The 16547-nt window shown below is 43.4% G+C and overlaps 1 protein-coding gene and 1 pseudogene across 1 annotated transcript in view; one reads left to right on the top strand and one right to left on the bottom strand.

The window, feature by feature from the left end:
* LOC130192427 (serine/threonine-protein phosphatase with EF-hands 1-like) overlaps positions 1-16547 on the top strand; it is a 991358-nt pseudogene that overhangs the window by 953738 nt on the left and 21073 nt on the right.
* LOC130192447 (proprotein convertase subtilisin/kexin type 6-like) overlaps positions 7751-16547 on the bottom strand; it is a 28253-nt gene continuing 19456 nt past the window's right edge. Inside the window, exons 14-22 of the mRNA XM_056412453.1 lie at positions 13476-13612; positions 13218-13367; positions 12840-12942; positions 11253-11449; positions 9791-9878; positions 9598-9701; positions 9313-9442; positions 8617-8729; positions 7751-8030 (exon numbers count right to left, since the gene is read on the bottom strand). Coding sequence (XP_056268428.1) covers positions 7933-8030; positions 8617-8729; positions 9313-9442; positions 9598-9701; positions 9791-9878; positions 11253-11449; positions 12840-12942; positions 13218-13367; positions 13476-13612 — 1120 coding nt within the window. The 3' untranslated portion in view covers positions 7751-7932. The remainder of the gene's footprint in view (positions 8031-8616; positions 8730-9312; positions 9443-9597; positions 9702-9790; positions 9879-11252; positions 11450-12839; positions 12943-13217; positions 13368-13475; positions 13613-16547) is intronic.

The following is a 16547-nucleotide window of genomic DNA, read 5'->3' as shown; positions in this document are numbered from 1 at the left end:
CTGCTTCAACTACGTTACCTTTAGGAAGCGTAGGTACCACAAGATTCACGAGATAGGCACGAAACAAAATTGACGCTAGCGACTAAGAAATTATGCGAATGGTGCGGATGATACGATTGACGTAAATGATGGGAATGACGCGGCAGCAATGGCGCAAATGTAGTTGAGGCAGGTTCTCAGCCTTCTCTAATTTGCTGTCACTCATGTTACCACGCCCCTGTAGTTGATACCACGACCTCCACGCCAGAAACCCTTGCCAAAAGTCTGAAACTGATAAAACGATCTGAAAGTGTAAAAAAGAACTGAACCTGAAAAAAAATATTTGAACTGGAAAAAAAAGATTCAAAACTGTAAAGAAAATTAAATTGAAAGATCTGCAACAGAAAAATTAAAGAAAATATTTTATAAAAATGTAAAAAAAGAACTGAATCAACATTATATTCAACCCAACAACACCTTTCATACACTTATTTTCCTTTCAAATGTAATTATTCAAAGCTCAAGACGAAAACAAACATTTTCAGTTATGAATCTTTATTTCAAATTGGCAAAACTTTTCATCTGGATTAGACTCCATACTTCTTCCCCTCCTATCCTTCTCTATCACACTGCAGAGCTGAGTCCTGGGTGTGACCGGCTCTCAGTCTTACTGCTGTTTGAAGTGTGCACGGTGGCGGGGGTGCTCAGAGGGGACGCTGCTCCGATCCAGTGGGTGGAGCTGCAAAGTTTTTTCTGACCCTCTTTATCTTGTGATTGGTCAACAGTTGGTTGTCAGAGTCGTCACAATCAGTCATCTTTCTTTTGGCGCTTCGTGTTAAGCACCTGCTGCTGCTTGAGGTGGACGGAGCTGCAGAGTTTTTTCTGACCCTCTTTATCTTGTGATTGGTCAACAGTTGGTTGTCAGAGTCGTCACAATCAGTCATCTTTCTTTTGGCACTTCGTGTTAAGCACCTGCTGCTGCTTGAGGTGGACAGAACTGCAGAGTTTTTTCTAACCCTTTCTATCTTACGATTGGACAAGTGGTGGTTGTCAGAGTCGTCTTCATCAGCCATCTTTCTCACAAAGCTTGGTGAAAAGCAATTGCTGCTGCTTGAGGTGGACGGAGCTGGGCGGTCTCTCCGGATCCTGTTGCTGTCATCATCTTGATGACGAGCACAGTGTGCTCTATAAATTAATGAATAGGAGGTTAACATAAAATATTTTTGCAAATATACTGACGGATTGATAATGATGTGAGTGATGGAGGCAAGCTTACCTGAGCCATCCACACTGGACCCTTTTTGACGGATGAGGGGTTTCGCTCATTGTCTCATTTTCGTCATCAACTTTTCTTTTCACCCCAAAATTGAGTGAACCCGAGGTCCGGGTAGTAGAGCAGGGATGAGGGTTGATGCCTTGTGGCTGGCTAAGGGCAGAAGTAGAAGGAAGGTTCTCCTGGACGCTATAGGCGCTCCCTGAGGATGACCCAACCACAGCCTTCCCACTGTCAGTAGTCCGGCTCTCACAGAGGTCCATTGTCTCAAAACAGGACCGTACACTGCAAACAAATGACGAATGACAGGAATAAATTTCCACATTCAGATAATGAGACAGATGAAGTGTTCTCTTCTACACACAAACGAGTTTAATAACTGAAATTTCAACATCGACTTACTAGGGGCTGACATGGTATCTGCTGGATATGTGGTGCATGCTGGTGAATTGATGCTGGAGCAGCTGCCGGGGTGTAAGTCTCTTGGCCGCATCAAGCTCAAGCATTCCACAGAGGATGTCCCCAAAGAGAAGCCTGTCGTTCAACTCGGAAACTTTGTCAGCAGTCGTTGTGCTCTCGATGAGCTGCATCTGTAAAATGAAGAAGTAATAACAGCGGTCAGGAGTCTCTTAAGTCACCTCCAGAAGTGAATAGTACAAAAACAACAACACTTACATGCAAGATATCATACAGGGAGCTGAATTTCTTGCACCTGCTTTCCAACGACCGAATGTCAGTCTCACGATAGAACTGTTCCGGTGTCTGAAGAGATTGTGTTATTGTTAGCGATGACATTGTGAGTGCAGTAAACGTGGACATACAGGCAGACAGACCCACATATTCGACAGTATGTTAGAAATGCAACATAGACAGAATTAACCAGACAACAAGTAAGTCGGCGGGGTCAGAGTAGTGGTGAAGGTACCTTAAAGTTCCAAGAAATGCTCTTGGAGTTGCCGTCTTGTTGAAAAAAACGGGCAGTTTTTTCTCCGGAGGTGAGCAGGGTGTCCGCTGGATGACCCTGAGTCTCCACTATGTACCTCATCTGAAGATACAGAACAACGTCAAGTCACAACGGAGTCAGCGAGTTTCAACCGGTTTATTTTTTATAGACATTTTCATGACTGCCAGAGCAATTGCTCCAATTAAAACAACCTAACCTTGAGCAACAATTGGAGTCATACAAAAGAGGTTCACACAGACACACACACAAGTAAATGCGATGATTAAGCTTCTCGTAGTACTTGCCATGTCATATTCACTCGAGCCGGGGTATAGGAGGAATCCGAGGTAGAGAGCAGCCGCGACGCAGCCCACAGACCACATATCTGTGGCCTCGGTATATGGCAGACCCAAAATAACCTCTGGAGCCCTGAGAAAGGAAAAAACAACCATGATCACACTCGCCATGATGACAATGTCCACTAATTTGAAGTATATGACCTCTACTACGACCCATACAGAGCCAACACGGTTTTAGTCACTCACCTGTACGGAAGAGTCTGAATGTAAGCGCCCTGGGTGGCAGCTGACACCTCATGGGCCCCGCCAAAGTCGATTACTTTAAGCCTGTAAGGCTCCTGTGCATGGTTCACCAACATGATATTTTCTAACTTGATGTCTGCGTGTATTAGTCCAGCAGTCTTCAAGTGAGCAAGTGCATTGGCGAGCTGCAAAAGGTGATTAAAGTCATTCATTTCCTAATAGTAGCAATATGCTTATTAATTACGGACCGCAATAGAACCATACCTGCTTAACAATGGGTCTGATTTCCCTCAGAAGGAGAGGCTGGAAGAATCTTTCCTCCATGAAGTCGTGAAGACTTTTGTCCAAGAGCTCAAACTCCAGACAGATGTGTTGTCTGCAGGTGAACACCTGGTACCATTGCACCAGGTTGCTCTTGTCAGAGTCCAGCAGTTGGAGTTGAAACAGGACGTCCACCTGGTGATACACAACAGGCCACAGAGAGATGTTATATCGACTCGAGCCACAGTAACAAACCATCGTATCTCGTATTGTATCGTAGGCATTTCTTCTCCTACCTCTGCTCTGGCCTGCTCGACTAAAGAGCCGTGGTTTCGCATCATTTTGATGGCCACCGTCTTGTTGTCGGCGATATTCCTGCATTTGGCAACCGTGCCGAAGGTACCCTGCCCGAGGACGGACTCCACCAGGTAGCTGGAGGTACCCGAACTGAGCACGTCTCCAATGAACACCCGGTTCTGATTGGATGGGGCTTCAGCCATGGTTAAAGCCTGTAGAGGTGACACCTGGTGCCAGGAACTCAAAGCTGAGAAGAGTGCAGATGTGGACATAACATTTAGTCACAATGTAACGCGACAACTGTAACATTTCGATGAAGATTATGATACAAGAACAACCAGCAAATAAAAGGTACTCACCGAGTTTGGCAGATGTCGTCACTTGGATTTGTTGGGATCTGTTGGGATTTCCTCAGGCAAGTGTTGGTAATAAATGTGTGTATACCACAAGTTCGGACGGATGTGAGTTGGTTAAAGATTCAAAGTTCAAAAGTGAAGGTTTGGAGGTTCAGGTAACAAGTTGTTGCTCTCTGTCTGGGTTTCTGAAGGGTCTGATCACCAGCATTGAGTCACTCCAGCTTGGGTGCTCTACATTCCGTTCTCTGGTTCCATTCCACAGCTCAACATTCTAAACTCACCGTTGACGATAATTCGGCTCTGAATGAACCATAATGGTTAAATAAAAGGTTATTATGATATTCATTGTATCATAAGCCAGACTTGGTGGATTCAATGCTTTACTCGTACAGAACACACACATTTTAGGACCATGATATCTGACTCAATTCTTTGATAAAAACAATAATACTTGTAGAATATCTGCATTTTGGACACAATCAACACATGTTTAATGGAAAATTCAGATCTACACATAGTATACATATATTTAATGTATTAAAAGGCCTCTAATGTACCACAAGTATCAATGGGGCCTCCAATTTAACATTGTTGTAAGCACTAACCTGAGATGTAATCTCTAAAGTGCACTGAAAGCAGCAGAAACGTCAAGTTTTCACTTAGGGGCAGCAGAATTAGTAAAACCTATATTAACATATCTCCACCTTTTAAGTTGTTATAGTGATCTTGTAAATAGATCATTCGCTCTTTATACATCCAGCAGTGAGTGACATTTTCATTTTTTGTATATTATAAATATGATAATATTGTCATAATATGATAATATTATGCTAGAAGTTACACATTTGGCTTATTCCAATTACTAAGAAAGCACACGTTGTTATTACTATGCTATATTACTTTTGTACACTACATACTATCGTCCATTAAAATATTATAAATGTATTACCAGGCTCTCGACCACAAGTCGAAAGCCATCTAGTTGCATTATATTGGAGAGAAGACAGACACCTCTATGGACGATATATACGACACACAACTCACACCAAAACAATCTAGATTGATAAATAATGCTTACAGGTCAAATGGAAAAAATATATATATATTTTGGGCCCCCGAAATCCGTGATTTAAAAGCCTTGTCCAGCTGTTTACTGACGTCATGTTTAATGGAGAGAGGGAGAGATATACAGGCAGGCATCTTCTTTGTGTTGTATAAATGCTGTTTAGACAATTTCAAAAGTATTTTGAAAGTATGTTTAGAAATGTCACAAGAATTCACAGCTAGAAAATAGCAGCTAAACTATGCTAACAATAGCTCTCTGTGTCATGCTATCCTTGTGCCTCATTGTTTTATGTGTTATATGTATCTTTTTGTTATGTCTGTTCCAGTCTTACAACGATCAATCTTGAAGAAAACGGACAACACGGCTTAGCTGAAATAGTTTTAATTTACAGTAAAGTAACATCACAAGTGATTCAAACTATAGTTTCTTGTCTTCATCACTTTCAATAACACATTTTCGCTGCTTCTGAATTTCTTCTTGGTTGTTGATGTCTATCAATATCGCTCATTTTGAAAATGACGTCAAAGGGCAATACAGATCCGTATCAGACCGGCGAGGAGGGCAATACGTGGCTTGCATGACGACCCATTAGCCAATCAGAACGCTTGTACTGTTATTGCCATATAATAATTAATCTTTATTCATAAAGAAAATGTAAGCTAGCGGTCTAATCCTGTCCAGAGGAAACGCAGGTCGAGGACAGCTTCATTACTGAAATGCTGCTTATGCTTCAACTCTGTCACGAAACATTTTTGGCAATGGGTGCCCTTTTTTTGGTTTGAGCACCTGCCCCCCAAAATGTTTGTGCACGTGCCTGTAAGGGACTGAGAGTAGACAGGGGGACAGGTGTCTTTGGGAGCAGATCGACATCGAGGATGCGCTATGCCAAAACAATTCGAGAAACAAAAACAAAGTTACATTTTCAATTCTAGCTCCGTTATTCCTTTACATGTGAGGCTGCTGATCAATAAACTTAATAACTTTGCAACTAGTAAGTATTTTAAATGAATAACTCAAGACTCCAGTCAAATCCAAGTGACTGTGACGGTTTGTTATCCCAAAAAACAATTTCGGCAATACGTGATAACCGCCACATCCATCCCCTACCAAATGAAGTTTGTGATTATTTAAGGGGAAACTTTGAATCCCAAAGAAACACATTTAGATACAACAAATATAACATATATATATTATTTCACCAAATTGTTTCAGCTAAAATTCCCTTTTAATCAGGCCCGGCCTCATTGAATGATGGATGAATGCATTAATTAGACCAATATTCAGCGTTTTGCTCCAGACCTTCATGTGCATACCAGTTCTAGATGAGATATGATTCCACAGATGTCGTTCAAACAGTGATACCTGGTGGCCCAGTGACGCCATTGCAGTCGTTCTCATTACCTGTCCCGTGTGTGCGTGTGCGTGTCCGTGTGCGCGTGCGTGTGTGTGTGCGTGTGTGTGCGCGTGTGTTTTTGTCTCTCCAGCGCCACGATGACCTGTATGTGCTGACGCTCCACCAAGGCCAGATGCTTATTTCTAAAGCGTTGTAAGTGACATGCACACAATGGAATAGCACACGAGTGCACTCGCAGCACTTCAATCTTCTGTAATCGCCACACACACTCTTTCTATTTTACAATCTCACTCTCTTTACCCGTGTAGGGGTGGACAGCTGCACGTGATCGGAGCATCATGCTGCCCTCAGCCCGTCTGTGCCCCTCCTCCTCCGAAAGCCTCCACTTCAAAGTGCTTGTTTTTGTTTTTGCAGTTTTGGTTAAAATATACATTTATTTTTTTGTTTACCGTCACACCATCTGTGGCCACAAATAAAGCCTCATCATCGGACATCATTATATATTTAACGTAAAGCGGCTGTTTTCTTAATTTGCACATGGCACAAATATGCAAATACAAATGAAGTGATAAGAAACCCCCGATAATGAAGAATATGCCTCTTGGGGAGAAAAAAGAAAGAAAACATTGTACATTTATTGGGGCAGAATGCCTGGGCGAGTATTATTGCTTCGTCCCCGGAGTCCTTGTGACTTCAAGTCTCATAGGGTCGATTGGACCTAGCTGGGTTTGATACCTCCTGGCGAGCCGGCCTCCTTTCATGGCTTACCAACCACTCACAAACACATGACCTGAAGCATGTGAGAATCCAGCTGCAGTGAAGGTCGAAGTTATGAACCAAAATATTGGACAAACTAGGAATTCAACCTGATGACGGTGCTGGATGGAAATTACACTTCCATCAGTTGCTGAGGTAATTTAGTTTAGTTAAGTTTTGGACCTACTGACTGACTGTCTTTTTTTCTGTAATCGCAGCAGCTAAAACTATAGTGTAGAAAGTAGGGCATGATCTTCAGTGTCCGTGTATAGCCTTCCATACTTCCCGACATCCTGAAAAGTATTTTATTCTTACATTAAAGAAGCCAATAATGATTTCAGGAAAGTGTAACAACTGGTGTCTTATTGCACTCGACTCAAATGAATGCTGCACAGGAACTAATGTGTTAGGAATGTTCACACTGAGGAATTTTGTTATTTAACTTCTTACATAGCCTCTGTATTTAAAAACATCCGTTTTGGTTGAAAGAACTAAGTTTGTTACGTAACGTCTTACTCTTGTGAGTAAAACTAACTCTACATTGACTTGTGTTTCTCAAGTCCAGTGTGTGTCCATCCACCCTGATCTCCTCCCTATGCACATTTTATAAAAACACATTGTTGTTGAACCTGCATATGTGTGTGCACCCTTAAAAATGCTCCTCATTTACTTTCTATTGGTATTGTTTCTATGGCACCGGCACACGGTTTCAACACATTGCATAACCACCACCACTTGTCTGGCGGCGTGGCTTCCAGGCCTGTGCCACCTAAATATGTGCAAGGCCCATGAATCACCGCCCTGCTGGCTACACGAGGGCTTTTTTCACTGAAAACAGCTGCCGGCTGCTTGACATGACCACGCTGGAAAGAGCAGTGAGATTGAACAGAACATTAAAGCTAAATAAGAAATCACAAGTTAAGCAAGGGCCAGCTCCATTTATTTCTTCTTTTACAATCTTTGAATACAAGCTGTGCATCCTATTTTAGAAAGCACATTCATTTTAATGGCGTTTTGTACATTCGTTTTCAGTTAACAATATGTATACACATTCCACACATTCTTTTAAGATGAGAGAAGGAGGTATCCAGGGGCGGTCGGCTCCTCATCCGTTCATAAGACAGGTAAGGCAGCAGAACTGACGGTAAAGTTTCTTCTCACAGAGACGGTTGGACTTGACCATCGCACAGAACACCTCGTCAGCTGAGAGAGCAGAGAAACAAATCATCTTAAAATAAAATGTAAACTCTCTGTTCCAAGTGTCGACTTGGTTTTAACCTACTTTGTTTGTTTGTTTTTGCTTTCATTTGCTACATTTCCCTTAAGTACCTGGGCATGTGTGTTCCACTAGTCGACACATACTCGGATGCTTAAACCGAATATCACCCAGTTTTAAACTAGAAATAAACGTTGAAATCCCGGTTGATGCTCACTGGTACTGTTGATCCGTGTAACCAGTGTAACCAGTGGCAAGATGTGATTCATGCAACTTGTGTGCCCAGTCCAGATGGGGATCCACGCCTTAAAACATGGCTTTATAGTGCTGCTCGTGGTCAAGAACTCCACAGAATTTAAGTGTTCAAAGCAGATGCAACACAGGAGGTTATTATGCTGGTCCAAACATCAAGTTGATCAGATACATGATAGGGGAAGTTCTCCAGTAAAAGTACAAACAGAAATGAACTGTACATTTAGAAGCTGTCGGGACGTTGTTCAAAGGAGCTTTTATCCTCGAGATTCTCGTGGAGATGCACAAGGAAGCTGATGTATGTTAGAATTTCAGACTCACCATTATTACAGAAGGTATTCACAAGACAAGTCCCGCCGACCAGACCATAACCCTCTTTGCATTGGGTGCAAGTTGTTCCGGGGCCACTGCAGCTCAGACACTTGTCTTCACACCTTGGGGGACAAAGTGAGATGAAAACCAGTAGATTGGAGCTGAAGTCATCAAAATCTGAACCAATAATTTATTAATTCCCTATTGTAGCCGATGTCCACCGAGACTTTATAAAACTGAGGATTTGGTCTATGACCCAATCTGAACTAGTGAACTTATTTCAGGAACTGCTCTCACAGTCTATAGGTCACTGAATGGTTGAACACTTCATTTAACATGTTTTGCTTTTAATGTTCATATCAAACTATTTGGGATAATTTTTCAGCTGAAATAGCAAAGCTGTAAGTAACTAGTATTTATTCTGTAATGTATGGTTAAATGAAATAATCCAGATGAGAGTAGTTCTGCTGCACCTCCTTTCTCAAGAAGCTAAACAAGAGGACGTCAGCTCTCTCTCTCTCCGCTACACTACACTTTGACTCTAGACGTTGACACTGAAGTGTGGTTTCCAGCACGCTTTTCGAAAATGCGACATTAACCCTGGACAGATACAGATGTGAACACTCAGCCACGGACGCAGTAACACACAATGGACCCAGGGACGAACAAGTGATGTTCCTAAGACTGAGAATCGCCATCACCCACCTGTGGCACATCTTATGAGGGACTCCTGCTGCCTCTGCAGAGTAATAGCCAGGAGTACAAGTCCGCACACACCTCCACTCCTGCTGCAGGTGGCCCTCAGCACATTGGATACACTCCTTCTTACCGGCCCCTAGAAAAAACAGATAACATCATGTCACGCGAGGTGACAATATTATCAGGAGCAAACAGTGCTTTTGGAAAGACGTGATACAAATGTATATTCTCACCTATAACTGAATCTCTTCAACAGGTTTTCTTTAAATTACCTGCCAACGAACTACTGACCTGTACAAGTCCTACAAGAGGAATGGCATGGGCTGCAGGTCATCTCTTCCACCTGGAAAAAGGTCCCATCGGTGCATTCAGGAACACAGGTCATCCCTGCCAGACTATAAACAGAAAATCATCGATACAGAAATGTGTTTTCAACCAAAGTCCAGAGATACATGTACATGGCAATCTCACTTTCCTTACATACCGGTAGCCTTCACAGCAGGCAGTGCATCGGTCGGCATAGCTCAGGCATCTCATACAGGTGCCATGACACTTGAGACACTGTCTCTGATCTGGTATAGACAGCATGCATATGCATCAATATACTGGTGGAAACAACAATAAACAGTAACACAATTAGCTCATTGTTTGCAGTCCAATTACCAACATGAGAGACAAGGCTAGAGTTGCAGTTGGGAGTCAACATATATAACATGTGAATACAGAATCTGTAGCAAAGCAACAGATTTACTACCAGACCCCCAGGAAACATTCAGAACTGTCCATCATCTTCTTTCAAATAGCTGGGGTTGCATGTAGTCAGTGCCCTGTCTACATTCACATATGTGTGTACTTCATCTGCAAAAAGGTACAACAGATGATTTACTTTCTTTTCATTTGGAGCAAGCAAGGAAGTCCTCAATCTAATCATCTGCTCCACCATACAAAGATCTCTGCACTGCGGGTTTCAGTCTGGTTCAGTGGCCTCTCAGATACTCTGGCTCCAAGGCTGCTGGGGAAAGCTCTTCTCTGAATAGCTGCACTTAGCGTACCCTCAGACTGGCTGACAAAACCAACTGCTGCCCTCTGGGAGGCGCTACAAGCACTCTTCGGTTTCTCACCTTAAAACACTGCTTTGCCATTTGGGAATCAACCCCCCGGCACACACTGGACACTCATTGACTGTGTATATGTTGTCTTGTTGCTCTCTGCTGGAAATTAAATAACATTTGCGGATGTAGGATGTGTGTGTGTGTGTGTGCGTGTGCGTGTGCGTGTGCGTGTGTGTGTGTGTACATGACAAGCGACAGGTGCATTTATCTCAGATGCTGCTTACATTGTATTGGGCTTTTTGGATGATTGCTGACCTGCTTTTTATGTTGTTTTGTTATTCTACTGATTGCTTGGTGCATGTGATGCAAGGACATTTCTATGAGATTGGAAAAGGGAATTTTATCTTATTTGATTGAATATAAGCAGAATAATATTCCCTGTAACTGGCAGACTGTTATAGGTTATTTGCGCTGTAATTACCTTAATTTAGTGAGGGTTGTCTGTGCTATCTTCCCCTTTAGTAATCCCCATCATGCCCACATATTGATTTCAAGCCAAAGTAAGTCAGCAGTCCGTCATCAACAAGTTACAACTGTTGCAACTAGCATACAAATATGGATAATGAACAAAAGAATATAATTTTGACAGTTAGATTTTTTTGAACAGGAGCTAAACATTCAAACATTTGAACTACATAGAGCCCAACACCCTTATAACTCGATACCCCCCCCCCAACTCATCCATTGGTTAATACGAAATAAAACTGATCATATATAATCAAGGTCCATTAAAAAAAATTGTTGACAACCCCCTGATCTAGATAACCGTTACATATCGGAAATATCAGAAAAGACCAACTGAATGTGGCCCACACTGTGGACGTGTTGACTTACTGTCATCAGCAAAGTAACCCGGGGGGCAGGTATTGCTGCAGCTGGAGTTGAGTGTGTTGAGGTGAAGACCTTTTCGACAGGAGAGGCAGTCAGTGTCTGACCGCCCAACGCATCCCTCACAGCCTTTATAGCAGCGTCGACAGCGTCGAGACGCTGCGTCTCCATAGTGGCCAAGAGGACAGCGGCTCACACAGCTTCTGCACACAGAGATACGATGGTGCAAAGAGAGTTAAAATATGCACTAGTTTGTATTGGTGGATATAGAGATTTTTTTTACTTGATGTTGCATCAATATCTAACTACATTTAACACAATTTGATAACAGAATGGTGAAAAATGTCACAAAACCAACCATCAAACGAATGTTCCCTTTTTAAAAGTCCTTCAGATGTATCTCTTCCCCTTTAAATAGGATCGGGGTCACACAACCAAAACATTGAAGTGGACTTATTGCTTCTCATTTCCATCTCCATATTTAGATTCTGTCACACCACTGCAGTAGCTTACATTTGTATAAATGTTAAACTGCCTCTTAAGGTAGGCCCTGAGTTCACTCTGTCAGAAACAAACCACTGTAGCTCATGGACATTCCAGAGGATAGTTCCACCAACAGGGCTCATGCCGGGTCTTAAACATGTCGGTCCTAACTTGCCGTTCCAAGTCCGACCTAATATTTCCGTTTGTGCATTGACTTCGCGATGCTTTTGTGTGAACGCAGCATGACACGGCGAAGAAATGTCGGCAGCCAATTTTTTGACGACCGACAAAAACGGCCCGACATTGCTAGTGTGAACCGATTTATACTGTGTGTGTCTCTACCCCTGCTGAACCCCTGAGAGTGACTCGCCGAACCCCTGGGGTTCGATCGAACCCAGGTTAAGAATCACTGGACTAGGCTGTGTTGAGTCCTCTGGATGTGGCATGAATAAACCAAAACGTTTGTATGTGGCTGTTGTTCGCCTTAAAAAAAAGAACTGAATCTTTTCTTGTTTTTTTCTCTTTCTGCTAAAGTAAAAAGCAAACTAGATACATTTTCTTTCGCAAATTAAATAGCACTTCACGGGAGACATTCCAGACAGACTGAGCTGCTGGTTTAGTGTCCATGTTTTTTTAAGGTAAATAAAATCCTTGGAAACATAATGGTGTTCACAATGGTCAGAAGTGAGTCTGAAGCCTGATGTTTTTAATTATTTTACATATGCTTATTTAATTATTTGACACCTCTACCACGTTTAACATAAACACCTACCATATATGGGTGATCAGTGGTTTGATCCCTGGCTAGCCTATGTCAATGTGTCCCTGGGCATACGGTGTATGAAATATTAGTTACTCCTGACGGGCAGGTTGAAAAAGTATATATACTGTATATTATACACATCTATATGACGAAATGTATGAGAGGTATGCTTTAAAGTTGCGTTCTATAAAATCTTAACAATCAGCTGAAGGAAGCAGAAATGGGGGAACTGCAAAGTCGTGACAATCCTAAACAGCTTGTCAAAGAGAATGTGATTTTCCCATATTCAGCTTGACGGTTTCGGACTTTCTACTTATCTGGTTCCACTTCCTTCCGTCAACTCTTACCTGCCACTTGTCAAGCTGCCTGAGCTGAAGTGGACACAGTTGAGGCAGTGTTCAGTCCCTGGTCCGTCACAGCCCTGGTCTCCACATTCAATGTGGCATGGTCCTTGAGGAGCAGCACATTGATTGTGATCAACAACACCATCATCATCATCATCATCATCGTACCAGTGAAAACGGCTAATAACTCTCTTTTCGAATCATGGTACATTCATTATACTGTCACTATTTCTAGAGTCGATGAGGAAATATTATAAAGTAATTCATTTTAGATTTGATAGTTTTCAGTCCTTGGACTTGGAATGCAACATGACTATTTTGGTATTTCAGTCAAAATATGAAAGTTAAGAGAAAAAAAATGCACTGCTTTGATTATCTCACCATTGTATTCATCTTCCTCCTCCAGCTCAGGCTCCTCTAGGATCTCATCTGGGATCTCCAACATCCTTGAACGAGAGTGCTGAGCACTGTGGGGCTGGTAAGGGTTCTGAGATGTGCCATAAAGGATCAGTGTCCATTCTTTTAGGTTTCCTGTGCCAAGTAACAATAATATTAATAATAACAAAGCTGTTTTTAGGTTACTCTGGATAAGGACATCAGCTTAAATTGTGGTGGTTATGCTTAATGTATGGACCTTACCCAGCACCTTAGGGTTGCGTAGCTTTGATGGTAAGTCAACAACCTCCAGAGTCCATATGCCGTCTGCCCTCTCACCCCAGAAATGAACCGTCATGAACGCCCAGTTCCTAAAGCCCTCATTGGAACTGTCAAACAACCTGGGGATGAATAAAGTAAAATCTAATCTAATCTTATCTACACACATCTTCCAACTCATCCTTCATTTGACCTTGATTTCCCTTGATCAAACCATCTATACCTTCAAACTCTACCTTTATTTCAATTTCTACCACACATCTCCTAAGTTTCGTGGCTGCATCTTGCACGGTTGAGAAGCTTTCGTAGCCACGCCGTCTGTCCGCAGACAGACAGACAAATACGATCGGCAGGCAAAGTACTCAAACCGGCTTCTTACATGACATTACATGTCATTTAGCAGACGCTTTTATCCAAAGCGACTTACATTAAGTGCATTCAACCAAGAGTACAAACTAAGAACACGGTCGTTCCCACTACAGTGGGTGTCTCCAGGACCCCATTTAGCCACGATGTCATGTTGTCGTCAAGACAAGACAGTGTTTCCCTGTGTTTCCTCTGTTTCCCTGTCCTTCTGTCTCCTGTGTGTTTACCCTGTCTGTCTAGGGCTCACCAAGAAGGTGTGGCTGTCTCCTCCCTCCCCTGGGCGGTGATTGCCAGAGCAGCTGTGACTGATCATCAATTAGGACGCTGGCTACTTAAACTGCCCTCATACCCCTTTATGTTGTTGGATCGTTTGTTTCTCTCCTGTTGCCAGACTGTGGTTCTGCTCAGTGAACAATTAAAAGAAACCTTTTTATTTGGAAAGAAAGACTCCTTGTGCTGCTTTTGGGTTCCTGCCTTGCTCACCCCTTAACAGAACGATCCAACCAAAAGAATGGACCCAGCTGACAAGGAAGATTTTCAAAGGGCAGTTGCTGGCCATGGAAATTTATTAGGACGACACCAGGAGGCAATACAAGAGCTTTTGGATGACAGCAGAACCACAAAGACCCAATTGTCGGAGATTCAAGGATTTTTGGACACTGTCAGCAGTCAATTCAATTCAATTCAATTCAGTTTATTTGTATAGCCCAATTTCACAAATTACAAATTTGTCTCAACATGAACATCCACCCTGCCCCACAACCTCACCCCACATCCCAAAACTCCCCCAAAAAAACCTTCAGGGGAAAAAAAAGGGGAAAAAGGGAGGAAGAAGAGGGGAAAAGGAGGATCCTAGGCTCAGGGGATAACAGAGATAAGGGATGATGTAGACAAGTACACATTCAATGAGAGTGACAGAGTTCAATGAATATGACAGGTAAATGAATAGTTCATATTAGGCATACGATCCCACAGATGGATCATGGTGATCCATCAGGTGGGGGAGGAGAGGAGGAAGTGGCGGAGTCTCAACAGGACAGTGGTCTAGCAGACAGGGGATCAGGCAGGCAGATCAGCAATTCCCTAGGATGATAGATCATAGCGTCCCCGAAACCCATGAAGGGAAAGTCAAAAAAGGACTTCTGAAAGGTGAGGTAGGAGAAATGAGAAGCATTGAGGATGAAAGAAAGATGGAGGAGAGAAAAAAAAGGAGAGAAAGAAAACGGTGGGCATCCTAAACGTCCCCGGCTAATATCAAGGGCAAGCCTATAGCAAGGGGCTGGACCAGGGCCTCCCTGAGCAAGCCTCAAGGAAAAAAGCTGTCTCAAGCTCTACTAATTCAGTCTACTGTGTCTGAAGGACTGACTGAGGGAGACTGAAGTTATAAAAGAGTGGAATATAGATGAATTTGATAACTGAATTCTCTTTTTTAAGACTTCTACTTTTAACTTTTTAAGAACTAGTAGTAGTGAAAGCTCTCTTAAGTGGCAATATGGCAATATGGTAAGACATTATAACAAGCGAAAGCATAGCCGTGGAAGGCTTTGAGAGGGCCAACGAGCTGAACTGTTTTTTTCATTTTTTCAGGTTGTTCGGTTCCCCTCCCCTCGTCACCACCACACACCACACCAAACACCTCCTCCCCTCTGTCCCCTGCCTGGCTGCATGCACCCCGAGCCCTCAATGGGCCCCTCCCCTCCTCCCCATCTCTCTGTGACCTCTGACAGGTGGTGAGAAGACAGCTGAAACTACACCAGCGCAGAGGAGAGGGTCTTGGCCCACCTCCCCCGCAGGGGTGAATCATCATTGGACCCTCTGGCTGCTGCTTACCAGCCTCATGTGGGAGTGGTGCCATCATCCATCTACTGTGAACTCAGGCTCAGTCGCACCTGGATGGAACCGATGTTCTGTGAGAGTTCTTTGACTTCTCCAGTGCATTTAACACCATCCACTGCTGCTGGTCACTACCTCAAATGCAGACTCACCACTGTTCTGATGGGGCAAGTGCTGTCTCACAGGTGGTCAGTGATGTTGGAGCCCACAGGAGCGGTTCCTCTTTCCTTCAAACCACCAGGCACAGTGACTTCCAGTACAACTCCTTGTTATGCCATCTGCAGAGACTCAGATCAACACGGAGCTGTGTCTGGTGCAAAGGGATGGATGATTGAGGAGGTACAGGGGGCAGTAGTGAGTGACTTAGTGAAAAGCAGTGGAAGACCTGTGAAGAAAGTGGGCCAAGACCAGAGAGATGGTGGGTGGTGGACTTCAGAGGAAGACCAGATCTACACCTCTGAGTGTCCTGAAGGGACGTGGACATCATGGAGGATACAAGTGGACGGGAAGTCGACAGCCGAGCCAACTGGAGGCTGGAAGCCAACATCGTCAACGTGAACAAGAAGGGATGCTATAAGCCTTTTCTCTGAGAGCTTTTCCTGGAGAGCGTGTGCAGCAAGATGCTGGAGTTATTCTTGCTCAGTGTTGCCTACCAGTCGTGTGCTCGCGCTTGTTGTCTCGGCTGGAGGCAACTCGAGCGGGGAGCAGCACTGGTTAACTAGGACTGCTGGCTAACACTGGTTACTGCCGCTAGCTGCAGCTGGATGGTGGAGCAGGGTGTGGAGAGGGGGTCGTTGAAGAAACTGGTGTCTGTGTGACCATGGACCTCTCCACCACCACTCCTACAGGGACAGAGGA

The sequence above is a fragment of the Pseudoliparis swirei genome, chromosome 4, assembly GCF_029220125.1.
Source record: "Pseudoliparis swirei isolate HS2019 ecotype Mariana Trench chromosome 4, NWPU_hadal_v1, whole genome shotgun sequence".
In the NCBI taxonomy this organism is placed as follows: Eukaryota; Metazoa; Chordata; class Actinopteri; order Perciformes; family Liparidae; genus Pseudoliparis; species Pseudoliparis swirei.
The sequence above is the reverse complement of the archived record's forward strand: the minus strand, read 5'-3'. Positions and strand labels throughout refer to the sequence as shown.